The 18,505-nt window shown below is 38.1% G+C and overlaps 4 protein-coding genes and 1 long non-coding RNA gene across 6 annotated transcripts; 2 read left to right on the top strand and 3 right to left on the bottom strand.

Annotated features, from left to right (window-relative positions):
• Positions 1 to 5,669: 5,669 nt before the first annotated feature.
• Positions 5,670 to 6,356, top strand: LOC131023264 (uncharacterized mitochondrial protein AtMg00810-like). Its single transcript, XM_057952809.1, has 2 exons — positions 5,670 to 6,078; positions 6,274 to 6,356. The coding sequence occupies exons 1-2, from the start codon at positions 5,670 to 5,672 to the stop codon at positions 6,354 to 6,356; spliced, it is 492 nt and encodes a 163-aa protein (XP_057808792.1).
• A 1,617-nt stretch (positions 6,357 to 7,973) lies between these two features.
• Positions 7,974 to 9,410, bottom strand: LOC131019708 (U-box domain-containing protein 52-like). The gene is made up of 4 exons (XM_057948298.1): positions 8,981 to 9,410; positions 8,754 to 8,872; positions 8,318 to 8,436; positions 7,974 to 8,232 (listed from the first exon to the last, which is right to left on the bottom strand). Exons 1-4 carry the CDS (start codon positions 9,210 to 9,212, stop codon positions 8,013 to 8,015), a joined length of 690 nt encoding a protein of 229 aa, XP_057804281.1. The 5' UTR covers positions 9,213 to 9,410; the 3' UTR covers positions 7,974 to 8,012.
• Positions 9,411 to 11,848: 2,438 nt separating this feature from the next.
• On the bottom strand, positions 11,849 to 13,965 carry LOC131019707 (uncharacterized). The gene is made up of 3 exons (XR_009100388.1): positions 13,828 to 13,965; positions 13,457 to 13,674; positions 11,849 to 12,320 (listed from the first exon to the last, which is right to left on the bottom strand). It is a non-coding gene; the product is annotated as an uncharacterized LOC131019707 (long non-coding RNA).
• Positions 12,385 to 15,644, top strand: LOC131019704 (ferric reduction oxidase 8, mitochondrial). Of its 2 annotated transcripts, XM_057948295.1 has the most exons (8): positions 12,385 to 12,935; positions 13,022 to 13,118; positions 13,199 to 13,387; positions 13,468 to 13,705; positions 13,795 to 14,122; positions 14,198 to 14,462; positions 14,534 to 15,207; positions 15,326 to 15,644. In XM_057948295.1, the coding sequence occupies exons 1-8, from the start codon at positions 12,782 to 12,784 to the stop codon at positions 15,502 to 15,504; spliced, it is 2,124 nt and encodes a 707-aa protein (XP_057804278.1). In that variant the 5' UTR covers positions 12,385 to 12,781; the 3' UTR covers positions 15,505 to 15,644. The 2 variants fall into 2 exon arrangements, with proteins under 2 accessions (XP_057804278.1, XP_057804279.1); XM_057948296.1 differs by lacking the exon at positions 12,385 to 12,935 and having other exon boundaries at positions 13,189 to 13,387.
• Positions 15,586 to 17,871, bottom strand: LOC131019706 (L-type lectin-domain containing receptor kinase S.1). Its single transcript, XM_057948297.1, has one exon. The coding sequence runs from the start codon at positions 17,730 to 17,732 to the stop codon at positions 15,744 to 15,746; it is 1,989 nt and encodes a 662-aa protein (XP_057804280.1). The 5' UTR covers positions 17,733 to 17,871; the 3' UTR covers positions 15,586 to 15,743.
• Between the last annotated feature and the right edge of the window lie 634 nt (positions 17,872 to 18,505).

The raw sequence follows: 18,505 nt of genomic DNA, 5'->3' as shown, positions 1-18,505 counted from the left end.
GAAAGACGGTTATTCATGATCCAAAGTAGTGGGGTGTTAGTTCCTACTTTTAAGGAGCCATGATCTTTCAACCAACATTCCAGGCTAGTCGACTGGAAGTTTTCGGAGGTGGATTGCAGCGGTTATTGGAAGCTTCTGAAAGTGGGAAGTGGAGGAAACTAACCACGACATGAAGGTCTATAAAAGCAGCAAGAAGCCTCATTCATCCTTACATTTTGGGAGTGCGTTTTCACCTACCTAACATTCGCTCACAACCAACTCGTCACTTTTGTCTTGCTGCAAACATGACACCAGTTCTTCAAACCTTACTCTGACGGAGGAGTCTTAGGCAGCCCATCTGTAAAGGCTCACTCTATATTGACGGGAGGTCAAGGGTAAGGGTTGAAGATCGAGGACATCGGAGCATAGCAGACTATTTTGTCCGAGTTATTCGGCTGTGTTGTTTCAACATTCCTGCTGCAAACGTGATACCGGTTCTTCAAGGATTACTTTGACAAATGGGGCTTAGGCAGCTAATCTGTAAAGTCTTACTTTGTATTGACGGGATGTCAAGGGCAAGAATTGAAGTACAAGGCCATTGAAGCGTAGCAGGGTGTTTTGGTTCTGTGTTGATTCAACATTCTAGTGCAATGAGTAGATAGGTTGATTTATCTTAGGCAGTCATTCTGTAAAGATAGATCTCCAAGAGATCTCAAATATGTACTCTGTATTGTTGATGATCATAGTGTTTTTAGCCTTGAGGCACTCGCGGATTATAGTGATATAATCCGTGAAAAAGTATTCATGTGTGTTCTTTAATTTCCGTTGCATGTTAGCTTGAATGTTATTAACATCCTGTTATCAACATTCCTGCTAACATTACTCTTACGAATTCATAGTTTTTACTTGTGTTAATTTGGGGCACTAAATTCTTTTAATTGGCATCAAGAGCGGGTTCTTGACGAACTAAGAATCGATTCATGTGTGCAAAATTACCACCAATGGATGTGGCTAATGCTTCGGTTCGTCCTCCTACCTTGGATAGTAGTGGGAAGAACTATTCCTTGTGGAAAACTAGGATGAAGATCTACATAAAATCCATTGATGAACGTGCCTGGGTTGCTGTGTTGGATGGATGGACTTCACCGCGTGTTACTGATGATGTTGGCAACATTACTCCTAAACCAGAAAGTCAATGGAGTGCAGATGAACGACTTATTTCTAGTCACAACACCAGAGCTTTGAAGGCTATTTTCATCTTAGTTGATGTTCCTTGTTTTCGCCTGATCTCTAACTGTGTTGAAGCTCGCGATGCTTGGTTTGTTTTACAGGAACAATGTGAAGGATCAGCAAGTGTTAGAGCAACAAAATTGCGAATGTTGACTACAAAGTTTGAAATATTGAGGATGCATGAAGATGAGACTATTCCAGCATATTATGAGAAGTTGTGTGAGATCTCAAATGAGGCAGTTGGTCTTGGAGAACCAATCAGCAACGAGAGACTTGTAAGTAAAATGTTGAGATCACTTCCGGAAAGGTACAACATGAAAATTTCTTCCATTGAAGCAACTGCTGATGTTACTTCGATTAGAATTGGTGATTTGGTTAGTAAGTTAGTAACATTCGAGATGAATCTTGAGCAGCAAAAATCTAATTACTATCATAAGAATGTTGCTTTTCATGTTGACAAATCTATTTCTACGATTGATGTTACTGACAATGTTGAGAGCACAGATGTTATTGATGTTGAGACCTTTGTTCCTGACAAGAAAGGTCGGAAACGAAAAGCTAGTATGGCTTCTCTTAGGCGATCCTCAAGATCCAAATCCACACGGGTGATTCCATCAACTCTCAACCTTCCTAGCCGAGAAGACAGTGATGTTGGTCCAACATCAAAGCCAACAGTGCTCAAACCAAAGGTTGAACACTCTTCTGCCTCGAAGAGTGGAAAGGTGTCTTCGGCCTCTCACACTACCTCTCCTCGCATAAGCTGTTCTGGAAGCTCCTCTGAATCAAAGGTTGAGGTTAGTAAGTCATATTCTACTCGTTTTTACACTCGTGAAGCAAAGAATGCGCATAAAGTGTTGGCTGCTAGGAAGTTTCACAATGATAGACGTGCGGATGAGGATTTCTATTCAAAGTTTAAGCTTGATATCTTATTACAAGATAGGGGTATGTGGGGTACTGTTATAAATGTTTTTGGCTATGAAGCTGAGATCGACAAGTATGGTAGGGGCGATGATATTGAACGAACAACTGTTCCAGATGTTGCCAACATCCGCTCTGTCAAAGCCCATTTCACTAAAGAAACATCAACATCTCGTAAAGGCAAGGGGCCAGTTGGAGAATCAGAGGTTGAGATCGATCTTGACATTGTAGAGCTCATTAAGGCAAGGGAGGATCTTCACAAGCTCAAAAGCCAAGTGCAATCAATGGTGGATCGGACGATCAAGATGGGGCAAGCTATGCTCGCCAGGATTGATTGCTGCGAAAATGTCTTTTCCAAACTCCTACCTTTTCCTTCTTCAACAAAAAAGGGGGAGTAGATTGTTGGGTGTGGTGTTGACTGAGATTGTTGGCAGTCTTTGTTTGAAAACAATGTTTCTTTGGTGGTGTTTTTGATGCATAATCATCTATTTTTGTGGTGTTTTCACACCCTTGGATGTTTGTGGTGCATGAGCACCTTTTTGGTAACATTGTTAAATGTTATCTTGGTTTTTGGTTAAGTTGTGTGTTCAACATTTCCTTATTTTTTATATACTTGTTAGTATATTGTGTTTTTGTTTTGTGCTTTTGAATTCCCAGATCCCAACATCACAAATGAAGGTCTTGGCCTTCGGCCGACCTTCACAAGGTTGATGGAGAGATTCAAAGTTCAATACTTGTTGTGTTTCACTGACATTTATTTTGCAGGTTTCAGTGTTGCTGAATTTATGGGGAGTTCCAAACTATCTCGTAATTTGTTTCAAAGGGATTGGTGTTCCAACATTCTCTCTGGACTGTGTTGAGGTTGTCACCTCTTGTTTGTTTCAGGGGAAGTGTTGTTCCAACGTCTTTTTCTGAACTTTTTCGAGGTTTACCTCTTGTTTGTTTCAAGGGGAATGTTGTTCCAATATCTCTTCTGGACTGTTTTTGAGGTTCACCCCTTGTTTGATTAAGGGGGAGTTTCTAACTCTTTCTTGATCTGAAAACCTGTAACATAGAATTCTTTTCTGTATATAGTTTTTCTTTGTTTGTGTTTTTGTTGCAGGAAGGAAAAGATTAAGGGGGAGATTGTTAGAGTCAATGTATTGACTCCGACAATGTTGGGACCAATATTGATAACATACGTGTTTTCAATGTTGGGTGAAATGTTGATAACATTCATGGTGTCAACATTTCTAGGTTTCAACCAACATTCTGGAGTCTGCCTTGACTCCATACTTTGACTTTCCATTGGTAATTGTATATATTTAATCTTTACCTTCCTTTCACGTTTTATTATTCTTTGGTTGTGAAATAAAGGTTTCAAGCTTGTTGACCATGTTTTCAATAAGTGGAAAGACGGTTATTCATGATCCAAAGTAGTGGGGTGTTAGTTCCTACTTTTAAGGAGCCATGATCTTTCAACCAACATTCCAGGCTAGTCGACTGGCAATTTTCGAAGGTGGATTGCCGCGGTAATTGGAAGCTTCTGGAAGTGGGAAGTGGAGGAAACTAACCACGACATGAAGGTCTATAAAAGCAGCAAGAAGCCTCATTCATCCTTACATTTTGGGAGTGCATTTTCACCGACCTAACATTCGCTCACAACCAACTCGTCACTTTTGTCTTGCTGCAAACATGACACCAGTTCTTCAAACCTTATTTTGACGGAGGAGTCTTAGGTTGCCCATCTGTAAAGGCTCACTCTGTATTGACGGGAGGTCAAGGGTAAGGGTTGAAGATCGAGGACATCGGAGCGTAGCAGACTATTTTGTCCGAGTTATTCGGCTGTGTTGTTTCAATATTCCTGCTGCAAACGTGATACCGGTTCTTTAAGGATTGCTTTGACAAAGGGGGCTTAGGCAGCTAATCTGTAAAGTCTTACTTTGTATTGACGGGATGTCAAGGGCAAGAATTGAAGTACAAGGCCATTGGAGAGTAGCAGGGTGTTCTGGTTCTGTGTTGATTCAACATTCTAGTGCAGTGAGTAGATAGGTTGATTTATCTTAGGCAGTCATTTTGTAAAGATAGATCTCTAAGAGATCTCAAATATGTACTCTATATTGTTGATGATCATAGTGTTTTTAGCCTTGAGGCACTCGCGGATTATAGTGATATAATCCGTGAAAAAGTATTCCTGTGTGTTCTTTAATTTCCGCTGCATGTTAGCTTGAATGCTATTAACATCCTGTTATCAACATTCCTGCTAACATTACTCTTACGAATTCACAGTTTTTACTTGTGGTAATTTGAGGCACTAAACTATTTCAGAAAAGAAGTGGAAATTGGGATGGTGAAAGTGGAAGTGGGTTGAAAAAAGGGTATCAAAAGGAGCTGAAAAAAATATTACATAAAAAGTTACCAGGCCACGGTCTTAAAGAAAAACCACACATCGAATCTCGATGTAAGTTATTGAAAAAACAATATCATGCTATCTATGATGTGCTTGCTAATGGAGAATTAAGTGGTTTTGGTTGGGATGACGCTAGAAAGTGTGTTACTGCAAGTGCAGATGTGTGGGATGATTACTTGAAGGTAATATTATTTATATTCATCTTTAAAATTATATTTATTATTTACTATTTATTATGATTGTACTTTTTGCAGAGTCATCCAGATTGCAGTTTTATGAGAAACAATCCGTTTCCTTATTACGATCAACTAGCACTTGTTTTGGGCAAAGATAGAGCCACTGGATTAAATGTTGAAGCTCCAAAAGATGTGATTGAAGACTTGGAAAGAGATCAAAATGTGGACCAAGCAGATGAAGAATCTGATGATGATAGTGTTCGTATTATGTCACCAAACACAACTTCTCGATGTGAATGAACTTCAAAAAAATCTGAACGAAAGAGGAGAAGAAGTACAGATGGCTTGATTTCAAGTTTGAGGTACATGATCGATACACTTACTACTAACATGGATAAGTCTAATGATCAAATGGACAAGTATATGGAAAGCATTGTTGGAGTTGATCAAGAAAGGAAGGATAATCTGCGTAAGCTTAATGAGGAACTGCAAAAAATTGAAGTTTTAAAGCACTCACAAAGACAAAGAGCTGCAATGAAACTTGTTCGCGATCCAGATTTATTGGATTACTTTTTCACTCTTGATGATCATTCTCAGAAAGAAATATTTCTAATTGAATTGCCTGGATAGATTAGTCTTAGATTATTTGTCATTTAGAAATTATTCTTTACTTTAAGTCTCACTACTTACATTATTTACGTTTTTCTTTTTATCTATACTCTAGTTTTAATTAATTAAATTCATATTGTAGTTTATTTTAACATTGATTTTGTGATGTATTGTGTGTTTTTTTATGTTATTAGTTTAATAATTTCTACTAAGAAAATTTAAATATAGATTTTAGTATTATGATAAATATAAGATATTTTTAATGTTTTTTAATGGTAACTCAATTAATATTTAAATTTGAGTCAAATATAAAATTCAAAATCCTAACAGTTTTCTTGTTTTTTCCAAATACTGGCAAGTAATTTGTCATGAATCATATTCCCAGGATTCATATTCCCAGAAATCATATTCCCAGACAATATTACTTTCCTGCCAAACAAACAGGGCCTAAGAGATTTGTCTCTGATCATTCCCTCTTCTACAAACATTCTAATGGCGCACTTCTCCTCATTCTCATCTATGTTGATGATATACTCATCACCGAACATAGTTCTTCTGAAGTTCTGAGTCTCATTGATCTACTGCACAACAAGTTTGCTCTCACTTCCTTGGGTTCAGTTCACTATTTTTTGGGTATAGAGGTTACTAAATCCGGCCCCAGCTATGCTCTGTGTCAATCTAAGTATCTCAAAAAACTACTGGAGAAAACTAATATGAGCTCTTGTCATCCTTGCTCCACTCCAATGACACCAGCAACTCGGCTTTCCAAAAAAGGAGGTGAGCCGTTTTCTGTATCTTACTCACACCAGGCCGGATATTGCTTTTGCGGTTAATAAGCTCAGTCAGTTCTTACATCATCCCACAACTCTGCACTGGACTGCTTGTAAGAGAGTCTTTCGGTATCTCAAGGTTCTAGTTCCATGGCTCTGCACTTTGCTCCATTTTTCTCTACTCAACTTATTGGATTTGCAGATGCAAATTACGCTAGCTGCATCGACGATAGGCGCAACACGTGGTTTCTAGAAGCAGCACAAAATACGAATACCGGTCTTTAGCTTCTGCCACTGCCGAACTACTCTGGTTAGACTCTCTATGTCATGAGCTTCATCTCCCAGTTGCTTCTCCCCATAAACAGTGGTGTGATAACTCCAGCGCCGTAGCATTATCTTCAAATACTGTTTTCCACGCTCGGACAAAGCACATAGAAGTCGATGTGCACTTTATTCGAGAAAAGGTACAAGACAAATTTGTGGAAGTTGGGCACGTCCTTGCGGTTGATTAAATTGCTAATCTTTTCACCAAGCCTCTCGCCAAGGCTCGTTTCTGTGCTTTTCGCAACCAACTTCATCTAGAATCTCCGCATGATCATGGATAGATTCAAGAGTTTTTTTTTGATCGGGCAAAGTCATGTTAGATGTTAGTAATTAGATCCCCATCCACTCCAAGAACCACCTTATCTCTCCATTTACCAAAATCCACCTTATATCTCCAATCTCCAAATTCGCTCCCAAGAGGGATCGAACTCGGGTCACTTACACTTAAGTGAGGACCCGGTGGCCAGTGGGCTAAGCCCCCTGGTTGATAGATTCAAGAGTTATTGGTGCATGTTGAAGTATATTTTAGTTAGTTAAATGAGTCGGCATTAGTTTGTTAAGTAGTTTTGCTGAGTCAATTTCTTGTTAACTAGTTAGTTAGTTTAACCGTGTAATCATTAGCTAGTTGTTGTATAAATACAACTCCTATACATGAAAATATCATTATTGAAATCGAATGAAATCTCTTCACTCACAAAGGATCTCTCTCTCACTTCTCAAATCTCATTCTTCTCTTTACATTTGATAGAGGCGAGCACTTAAGTTTTGCAGAAAAAAGGCAAATGAAAGTTATGGAGCAAGAAAATAATAAATAAAATTTTTAGAGGAGAGGAAGACGATTGTGAGATAACTTTTTTCAAAGATGGATTAATGTAGATACAAAATCTCCTGTAGACCCGGGTGTACGGTACACCCGGCTCGTACCCGACCCGAATATAACCTAACTGGACTATCCTACCTGAATGTCAAGTGTTAGTGTCATTTCGATATAGTGTTAGTGTCATTTACATGTAGTGTTAGTGTTACTTCAATATAGTGTTAGTGTTATTTTCGAAATAATGTTATTTGTAAAACAAAATAATGTTAGTGTTATTTTCGAAATAGTGTCATTTGTAAAATAAAATACTGTTATTGTCAATCTAAGATCGTATTAGTGTTAGTGTCATTTTAAGAAAAAATGGGTCAGGATCCGGATCGAGTACAACCTAGGTGTATAGGAGACCAGCTCTAATGTAGATCATAATTTGGAGAGAGAGTTTATGCAATTATATATTCTCGTCTAGTTTGGGGGCATTACATTGGGTTGCTTATGAGAATTTTATATTTCCGTATGTTGCTTTCTTTAAGTCATTAATTTGAATTTAATCATGGGGCTACAAGAATAAAATAGTATATTTGTAATTATTTTTTATTTTTAAAAATAAGAAGTTATAGTGGATAAAATAAAGGCCATGTGTATTATCACAATGAAACAATAAATCTAAACATTGTTAAGCGAAAATTATAGCCGATTTTTTTTATCAACATTCAAGATTTCGTATATACCTTTCCTATTTCTCTAGATGGCAATAAAATAAGTGGACAAAATCTTGAAAAATTCAAATTATGGAACTTTTGTCAATCGAATTTGCCTGAAAAGCACACACACTCAAAGAAGTGCCTTTGAGAATTCTTGGTTACTTGTTGTGTTTGATGAGATGCATTCTTGGAGTCGTCTCTAATTTGTGGTTGCTCATCCTTCATCTTTTTGGCATCATCATATACCACACTAACTTCACAATATTCAGGTGCATATTTCTTGACATATTCGCCCTTCCCTACACCCTTCCTCGATAACCTAAACCAGATCACAAATTAACAATAAATAAACTAGTCATCCACATTAAAATACCCACTATTGTAATGGGAATTAATTAATTTACCTTGAGAAGGGTGATTGTTTAGTTCCCATCACAAGATGAGTGATGTTAGCAACACCAATGAGTTCCAAAATGGCCTTGCCTGATGCATTGCTCTCTACTAGCATTGTGTCTACACTTATCTGCGCAATAAATTAAGTTTACCCACAATTCTTGTTAATTAATACTATGCCTTATCTCTTTCATTGAAAATTTATTGCAAGAACAGAGAAAGATGAGATTTTTTTTCTCTCCATATTTTAATGTTCCTAATTTTTTATCCCATGGTTTCTAAGGTGAAAGAATATAGATAATTATTATCATATCAATACTCCACGATAATATTATCATAAAAAATTAATAAAAATATAGTATATTTTTCTCTATTTACATCAAAGAGAACGCAGCCTTATATTGATTTCTATTTATTTGTCACACATAATGTTACGATCGTACACACCTTGGAGTCGTTGCAGAGTTGAATGTACTTGTCCAAGAGGTGTTTCCTCTTGTTGCTTTCCTCCCTTATATAAACCTGCAGCTGATCTTTGCTAAGCTGGCTTCTTGATAGCCTCCCAACTGTCATTAATTCTTAATTAGGACTCGTTAATTATTGCAATAAACTGCCAAATTAAATTCCTAACTAATTAAACTGTCAAACAAGAAAAATAATGATGAAGAGCGGACCTGGCGTGGGGACGTAGGTGATCGGAGAGAAAACGTGGACGAGAAAAACACGACTCTCTGGCGAGACGACATGATCGAGAGCCCATCTGAGCACGTGCAAATCGTGCTTACCAACAGCAACATATACATCACCACCATCTCTGCTGGCGGCTGTGCTATTACTCTCCTCCGCAATCTCTACTATCTCCGGCGACGACTTTGCTGCCAAATTACGATACTGCCCCTCCTCCATATGTATCACTCGAATTCACACAAAAGAGGAAAACAACAAGTATGAGTGATGAGGTTGTAAGAAAAGGGTCGTTGCTTTCAAAGCCATGAAGGAGTAAAGAAAATCACAAAATAAAAAAGGGTTTGATTTTTATTTTTATTTTTTTTTAACTTTTTTCATGTCACAACTCACAACCTGTGTCGTGTGTGTGTGAGTGATTGCATATACAGCAGAGACTTTGTGCTTTTCTTTTTGTCTATGGCCACTTGTTTACAAAGTATTTACCATTTTGAGTTGACTTGGTGTGAGTGAGGATTATTTTTGGTGTTGTGTAGATTTGCACTCTCATTCTACTCTTTTTTTTTTTCTTCTTCTTCTTCTTCTTACTTCTTCAATTACTTGTATTTGTTGTTCAAATTAGCATAAGCTAAAATTTTCAACCATATATCGAATTAGAAATACAAATGTATAAAAAACATCAGATAGCCAAGTGTTTGAATATACATAATTCAATTAGATGATCAGCTTCAATTGGCTAGAAATTTTAACCCATACTATAAATCGAACAACGGAAATAAACACTCCCTCCATCTTTAAATAAATATCATAATCTAGAGTTTCTTTTTGTCTCCTTTTGTCATATTGTGAAATTTTAGAGTAAAATTTAATTAAATTTTCAATTCTACTCATATCTTAATATTAGAATTAAATGCATTCTCTTTATTTGCTATTCCACTTAATAGAGACTAGAGAACTAAAATTTGAAATCTTAAAATTAGAAAATATAATTAAGGATATACATGCAAAATTATACTCCTTAATATGTGTAAATTTATGTCAGATGACACTTATTTGGAGATGAAGGGAGTACATGATATATTTAAAATAATTATAAATTTGAATTAAAAAGCCATCATTAATTTAATGTATATATGAGCTATTTTGATAAGAATAACTTTTTTCTTTCATTTACTTTGGATTATTTATACCACTAGAAACCCTTACATATTGTTCCAATTTTTTCATGCGATTGAGTTATATAATATTTTGGGATTTGAAGCCGAAAGTAACATGATTTAATTATTTAATGTTAGTTAAGGAAGGGATAAAGATAATGTAAGAATCTTTTGATAGTCGCCACTCGTGTCTGTTTCTTCATGGCTCATCGCTATTCCACTTTTTTGTAGAGCCATAATTGGAAAGATGGTTTCTTTCCGTGGGTCTTCATTTTCTCGAATCATAATTAATTAGAGTCCACAAAGAATGATACGTTAATTTCAACATTTGCCACTAGAATAAGCTTACCAGCCATGTAATGAAGGGACTATATATTCTACGTTTTGAATTTTAATTTTGTTTAAAACAATTTTCGTACAATTTGACTTTGTAATGAGGATTGTTATACAGTGATTTGCACAAAATATCTATAAGTTGATGATTTTATAATAATAAAACAATTCTTTTGTTTAGTAGGGTGCACGTGCTTAAGCCACCTTGATCCTCTTGGGGCCATCTATAATCTATAATGTATAATGTATAATGTAAAAAGACGATTTTTAATTTGAAATCAATTTCAAATCAATTTAATTTAAAATTGAGTGGAAATTTTGTAATTATAATAATATTGAAGGTTAATTTGTAAATTATATTTTTCCTCTTTATTTATCTTCTTATTTTTATTTTTTTTAAATTGTGAAATTCTGAATAATTATAAAATATTTTAATATTCATATCAAATTAAAGATCATCATAAGAGCTTTAGTTTGATGCCGATGAGGCCTAGCTCATGTGGCAAAGTTGATAAATTTAAAGACTCTCCTTTATGAGAGGTCTTAGGTTCAATCATGCATGCGTGCAGATAGTTTTTCCACTTTTGTATAAATAGTGTTCCGCCTGTGTGCGGTTGTATTTCCACATTTGTGTGGTGTAGAGGTCTTGCCTGCGTACGAGTTGCTGATTTGATTATATATTAGATGTCTCTTGTAATTTTATTTAAAAGAGCTTTAATTTGATATATTTTATGTAAATATTTTATTTAAAATGTAAAAGTTATATGATTTAAATATTTAAATTTTTAAAAATTCTCCCTCTCTCCTCTCTCATCCTTTTTTGAATAAATCTATTTTTTAATTCTTTTTTTTTGTTTATTTTTGCCTTTTCATTATATCAATTTTTATTGTTGCAATTTTTTTTTTCATATTCTTCTCAAATATATTCAATTAAAATTATTTTTTTATGATATTTATAATATAATAATTGAATTGGTATCAATTTTATATAGATATTAAAATATAAAACATTTTCCGTGCATTGCACAAGGTGCAAATGCTAGTGTAATGTAATGTCATAAGATATTATAATCATCATCATTTGTATCTTCCTTGTGCCTCATTATTAAATTTATTTTTTTTAATAAAATTTATTAATTAATTATACAAAAATTATAATGAACAGTAATAATCATTTGTTATTTAAAAATTATCCTAATTATGGAATAATTAACTCTAGTACAATTATTAGCTAAAAACAAAAGTTAAATGCTTCATATTTTGTTCAGACAAATTTTGTCCAAATAGCATTATTGATAAATATATGTACCTAATTAAAAGTGGAATTGAGAAGCTCAACTGATTTATTAAAACTAGGAGTTCGAGTAATAATAGAGGGAAATGAGAATTATTATTGATCATATGAAGTTTATTAAAAGCGCAATTTAGCAAACAACAAATTTCGAGGCATGCTCTAAACGAATGAAGGTGGGCAAAAAGTTGGCACCCTTTAGCACAAGTTGACCACTTCTTGCGTATGTAACAACAGCTCTTTAACTCCTTTCTTCTTTCTCTTCACATGAATGACTTTTTCGAAGATTTGAACTCATCATCAAGAATCTTTTAGACCAACTTCCATACTCAATTATCTATTATCCCACTACACAAAAAGATGCATTTATATAAAACACACATATTCCAAGTAGTTCTAAAATTTAGTTCTAACAAGAAACAAATAGTTCTAACAAGAAAGAAACTCAGATTCTTCCCAAAAAAAAAACAAACTCAGAAATGAAACTCTTATTTTTCAATTTTGATGTGCGCTGGTGTAGAAAAAAGGTGTTTGTTCGTCGTAATTTTCCTACAACAAGAAACAAGATTAGTGGGTAAGTTTGGACCATAATTCCACTACAATGATGTTGGACCAATGATCTCAAAAAGCTAGCTGATTGAGAGGTATGCATATATACAGCAAACTGCATATAAAAATAAATAAAAAAGAATTACTATTATTTATATCATCATGCTCGCGTCACGGTGCCAAACGACACAGTGTGTGTTTTCAGTCGCCATGATCCATTATCTCCAGTCTTGAGGCAAAACACAGTCCAAATTAGCATAATGTTTGAGATGAAAAACTAAAGAAAATGATCACACATATCCCATCACATGATATCGGTGCGACGCCAATTAGCAGCAATACAAATCCCTCTGCAAAATGGTGGGGATACTCTTCATTTGGAGTGATCTTCATTTCTTACACGAGCACTATATAAGGTCAAGCCGAAGCCTCGGATTCTTGAAAACTATAAGGATTGAAGCATGACTAGGTTGTCTCTTTTACTACTCAAGCTACTGCTGATCTTGGTATTTGCTGGTTGGGTGTCGCTTTGGGTTCTTAAGCCGACTGAGTTCTGGACAAGGAAATGGAAGGGCGCAGAGGCAAAAGCATCAGCTACCGCGTTTGGCTATAATGGTACGTTTCCAACAACGTTTTCAAGGCCTAGCTCATGTTGTGTCTAAGTCAAGAATTGTGTTTTTTCTATGATCAAATTTGCACAGGCCTAGATTTTGTGGTCTTCACGTTCCCTCTAATCGGTCTGTCTATAATCGGGTTCATCTACTTGGAACTGAAACATCATGACGAACCAAGAAACAGGTATATAACTCACCAGAAACATCAAACTTTTTTTCTTCGATGCTGCTACTACATCTACATATGTAACTAGTTTGATGCAGCCTAGGAAGGACTACTGCACTCACTTCTCTCTCTAGTCCACTGTTGGTGAATCCATACGTAGGTATTCTATCGGGGGCACAGATCCTCACCTCGTCTCTGTTCATCATGCTCCTTGTCTGGACATTCTATGTTCGTGTTTCTAATGACTTTAAGAAGATGACGCCGCTCAAATCATTCAAACTTAGCATGTAAGCATTCAAATCACTCCGATCAAAGAAGCATTCGTGTTGTGTATAAGATTATAAATTCATCGGTACCTGGTTTTCAGATGGCAATATAAGCTGTTCAGGATGGCCACGCGCTGTGGCTTGTTATCAGAAGCCTGCCTAGCTCTGCTGCTTCTCCCCGTGCTACGAGGGATGTCCATATTCCGGTGCCTTGGCATCCAATTCGAGGCCTCGATCAAGTACCATGTCTGGCTCGGTTCTGCAATGATATTCTTCGCCACTTTACACGGTGGAGGCACCCTCTTCATCTGGGGAATCAAGCATAGAATCCAAGACGAGGTAACCAACAATCACAAACATTGTTCATAGCTCAAACTCTTCATACATTGCATACAACAGTTGACAGTAATAAGTCGACGAATTTACAGATGTGGGAGTGGCAGAAGAAAGGTCGTATATACCTCGCAGGAGAGATAGCTCTAGCAACAGCTTTTGTGATGGCGATCACAGCACTTCCACAGATTAGGAGGAAATGGTTTCAAATTTTTTACTACACACATCACCTTTACATAGTCTTCATTCTCTTCTTCCTCTTCCACGGTGGAGACCGCCATTTCTACATGGTGTTTCCCGGAGTCTTCCTCTTCGCCTTGGATAAACTCCTCCGTGTGGTGCAGTCAAGGCCAGAGACGTGCATTCTCTCTGCTCGAGTCTTCCCCTGCAAAGCCATAGAACTCACCTTGCCAAAGGATTCAAGTTAGTCCTTCATCACTTTAACCATCATTTTCAAGAAAGCATATATATCATACTAGTCTTTATAACTTGCTGCAGGGTTAAAATACGAGCCAACCAGCGTCATCTTCCTCAAGATACCGAGCATTTCCAAGCTCCAATGGCATCCATTCAGCGTAACCTCCAGCTCAAGCGCAGACGAGCACAGTATCTCAGTCATTGTGAAGAGTGAGGGGCAATGGACTAGCTCCCTGCATAGCAAGATCATTCATGCTGAAAAGCAAGATTCAGAATCAGATAAAAGGGAATGCATCCCAGTCGCAGTTGAAGGTCCATACGGGCCTGCATCTACGGAGTTTTTAAGGTATAAATGTGATCAACTAGCATGATTAACTTCCTAATTCTCAACTTTATGTCCATGTTTATGATGTTCAGGTACAATAACTTACTCATGGTTGCTGGAGGGATAGGGGTGACACCGTTCCTGAGCATCTTGCGCGAGATAACCTGCAACGGCAGAAATGCATATCCAGATAGGATACATCTCATATACAGTATAAAGAAGTCACAAGATGTATGCTTACTTGATCCAATACTCCCACAGCTGCTAGATATTGAACAATTTCACACGAAACTCAAAGTATTCGTCACTAGGGAAAACCAAATCGGAGTGACACTAAGAGAAGTGTTCAACGACGTTCCCAAAGCAGAAATAACGAATTTTAGCACTGCAAACACCACTTATGCAGTACATGGGCCTGAAAGATTGCTATGGATGGCTGCTGTCACAGTCATTTCTTCAGTCATGTTTCTCATCTCACTCGTTATTTTCAACCGTTTTGTTATCTCACCAGCCCAGAAACCAGCAGCAGCTCAGAAGAAATCCTCAACACAGACTGATCTCGTCCTTGTTTGCTCTTTCACCATAGCAATCATATCCGCAGCAATAATGGCTATTGCCATAAGGTGGAAGAGGGTAACGATACTAACAAACGAGCTTCAGTTCTTCTCCAATAAGCAAAGCAAAGCTGTGAAACAGAGCTCACTTGAAGCAAGTAGGGATCTTGATGAACATGAGATCCACTTTGGAGGAAGACCAATCTTTCAAGGTAGCATGTCTTTAACACACTATATTTCCTTTCAACTACAGAGATAGATACATGAACATCTAGCTCTCTATATTATGATTATTATCGCACGTGGCCTAACTCATTCCCGGCTCGGCAGATATAATCTCAAATTTCGCTAGAGAAACTGGTGGATCAGATATAGGGGTTTTCGTCTGTGGCCCTCAAGGGATGAAAGACTCTGTTGCCTTAGCTTGCAGACGAGCTCGGGTTTCACAGAGGAATGCTAAGGGAAAGAGACCAAAACTCACCTTTCACTCACTGAACTTCACACTCTAGCTAGTTTGCAGACAAATTGCAATATACCTAATTTGTGGCCATGCGACACTGTAATAATTAAAAGTGTAATAAGATAGTCTGTAAGGAAATGTAGCCAAGCACTTTGTTCATAAATGGAAAATCCCAACTATATGATACAACAACAATGGCAAGAACCTCAAATAATCAATCAAGTCACACAACAAACCTGTATATATACATATCAAATACCAAAACACCTACAAGAACAAAATAGACCTTCACACCTCCTCTTGAGGAGGCAGGAACACCTTTTCTTGCTCCTTTTCACCTTCATCTCTATCAATGATGCTCTGCACCGGAGTCAATCCAGACAACATATCCCTCGGCTCCATCTCCACGTGCTCGCCCAACAACATTGCTGTGACCTCCTTCATAGTAGGCCTCCGGCTAGGATCAGGGTGGCAGCAAGACAACCCAAGCTTCAACACGGCCTCCATCTCCCCCACCTCGTACTCCCCCTCAATCCTCGCATCCGCCACCTCCAAGATCCTCCCCTGCACATACTTACCCCTCACCCAGTCTATCAAAATCTCCTCATCCTCGTCCGCCACCCCCGTCATAATAGGCTTCCGCCCACACGCCACCTCCAACACCACAACACCAAAGCTGTACACATCACTAGCTGCAGTTGGAGAAGCCAATGTCACCACCTCAGGCGCCAAGTAACCCAACGTCCCCACTACCCGAGTCGTGTTAGGCACCTGTCCATGAGTGTACAGCTTCGCCAAGCCAAAATCGCCTAACCTACCACGCAGATCATCATCCAGCAACACATTGCTGGACTTAATGTCTCTGTGAACCACCACCTGATCCCAACCGTGGTGAAGGTAGCTCAAACCCTCTGCAACATCAGCAAGAACCCTCTTCCTCCCCTCCCAACTCAACAAGCGCTTGGGCTTGTCAAAGATCCAATTGTTGAGGCTTCCATTAGGCATGTAGTCATACACTAGCATCAGCTCATTTCCTTTCCTGCACCACCCTTTCAACTGCACTAGATTCTTGTGCTGCAGCCTACCGATACTCGAGATCTCAGCCATGAACTCCCTCAACCCCTGCTTGGAGTCATGGTTCACGCACTTCACCGCCATCTCCATGTTGTTGCCCAATGTAGCTTTATAAACCTTCCCAAAACCACCCGATCCTAAAAGCTCTTCACTCGAAAACGCCTTTGTGGCCACGCTGAGCTCCTCGTATGAGTATTTGTGAGGCCAATATTCCATCTCCCAATCCTCAATGTCATCATCATCGTCATCCAAATCTCCCCTTTTTCTCCACCAAAACCAATAGGTCAAGAGCAATGCAGCCGCCACCACCGCTGCCACACACCCCACCGCGATCCCCACAACCGCCCCATTCGAGAGGGAAGACGACCCCGGATTTGCCGGCCGGAAAATTGGTAAACCAGTAGTGTTGATATCCCTAGCAATTCCTTCATCGCTAAAACTCCAAGCTAGCAGCCTCTGCACCTCAACCCACTCCGTTTTTGAAGCCGAAAATCCGACAAACATCTCCGCCGCGATGTAGTCTGCAATCAACGGGCTTTTATACGACAGCAGAGTCCTCGCCGGGCGGGGCATTCCGGCCGGCGCGATCGTGACATTGATTTCATTTTCCGGGCCGTTGAATTCGACCCAAGCGTGGACATTCTGCCCACTTCTCATATTAACTTCCACAAATGTAGAATTGGAATCGTAATACCCAGCCGTTTCGGTTACTTCCGACAACACGCTGTTCAAATCGACGCCGATGTGGTTGGAATTCACCTCGTTGAACTCGGTGTTCCGGCCGGTGTCAAATTCGACGGCGAGGAGCGGCGCCACCGTGCGCGGCGGGGAGGTGAAGAGGCCGAAGTACTGGCCCGCGACGACGCGGGGAGGGGTGGTGGTGTTGGAGAGGACGAAGGCGAGGCCGAAGCCGGGGCTGTCGGCGATTTCGGGGAGGATTGAGAAGACGAATTGGGTGGAAAACGACGTCGTGGCGTTGGTGGAGTTTGGGGGCTTGAAGGGGACTCTGTAGGGAAGGAAGGCGCGGCCGCTTGAGTACTGCTCGGAGTCGTTGGTGAAGCGGATCACAGGCGGGTCGATGCGGGCATGGTTTATGAGGGTGAGGTTGGCGCCGGCGGGAAAGGAGTTGAAGATGAAGTCGAGAGCTGAGGATGGAGCTGCTGCCAACTGCAGGAACAGGAGGAGAAGCACTGTAGGGAGCATTATTCGGGTTGGGAGTTGCAAGAACTTGAAAATCCAGAGATTTGAGGGCGTGTCAGAGCTCCGACATGATGAGGTTGCCGTTTTCGGACAAAGATAAACACAAACTCCACAAAGTGGACTTTTACTTTCATTAAATGCCTTTTCTAGATTTTACCGTCACTTCATCTTTTTACAGCATTTCACATTCTCTAATTATACGCACTCATATCACTATGACTTAATTTCTATAATTATAATTGGATCGATGATATTTTTTCCAATCTTGAGTAATTTTATTACTCTCTCCCTCCCACCCATTTGAGTTGATGAATTACTAATATTTAATATTTTAAATGCATTTGATAATAAAATAAATAAAAATCTTTTCTAATTTATTCTATCTAAAAAAATTGATCAATTTAATTCAAACAACCTAAAAAAAATATTGATCAAGTTAGTTGGGACGAGAATATTAATTTTATTCTAACTTTTAGTAATTATATCAATTATAAGCCAAAAATTTCAACTTATTAATTAGTATATTTTAATCTTTTCAATTTGTACCAATGCTTATAAATTGTTTTAAGATAATTATATTTAAAAAAAAAAGTGAAATATTAATATCCTCGTATATAATTTATTTTTCAGAGTAAAATAATAGGTCATTCTTTGACATGCTGTTGAAGTTAAATTTTGATGATAATATTAATATTGATTTGATGAGAAGATTGTGGTATAATTAATAAGCTTCAAAGATCCGTATAAAATTGGCGTAGTCGCTAAAAGTTGGAATG

This window comes from Salvia miltiorrhiza, chromosome 4 (assembly GCF_028751815.1).
Source record: "Salvia miltiorrhiza cultivar Shanhuang (shh) chromosome 4, IMPLAD_Smil_shh, whole genome shotgun sequence".
In the NCBI taxonomy this organism is placed as follows: Eukaryota; Viridiplantae; Streptophyta; class Magnoliopsida; order Lamiales; family Lamiaceae; genus Salvia; species Salvia miltiorrhiza.
Note: the sequence above shows the minus strand (reverse complement) of the source record. Positions and strands in the feature narration are given on the sequence as shown.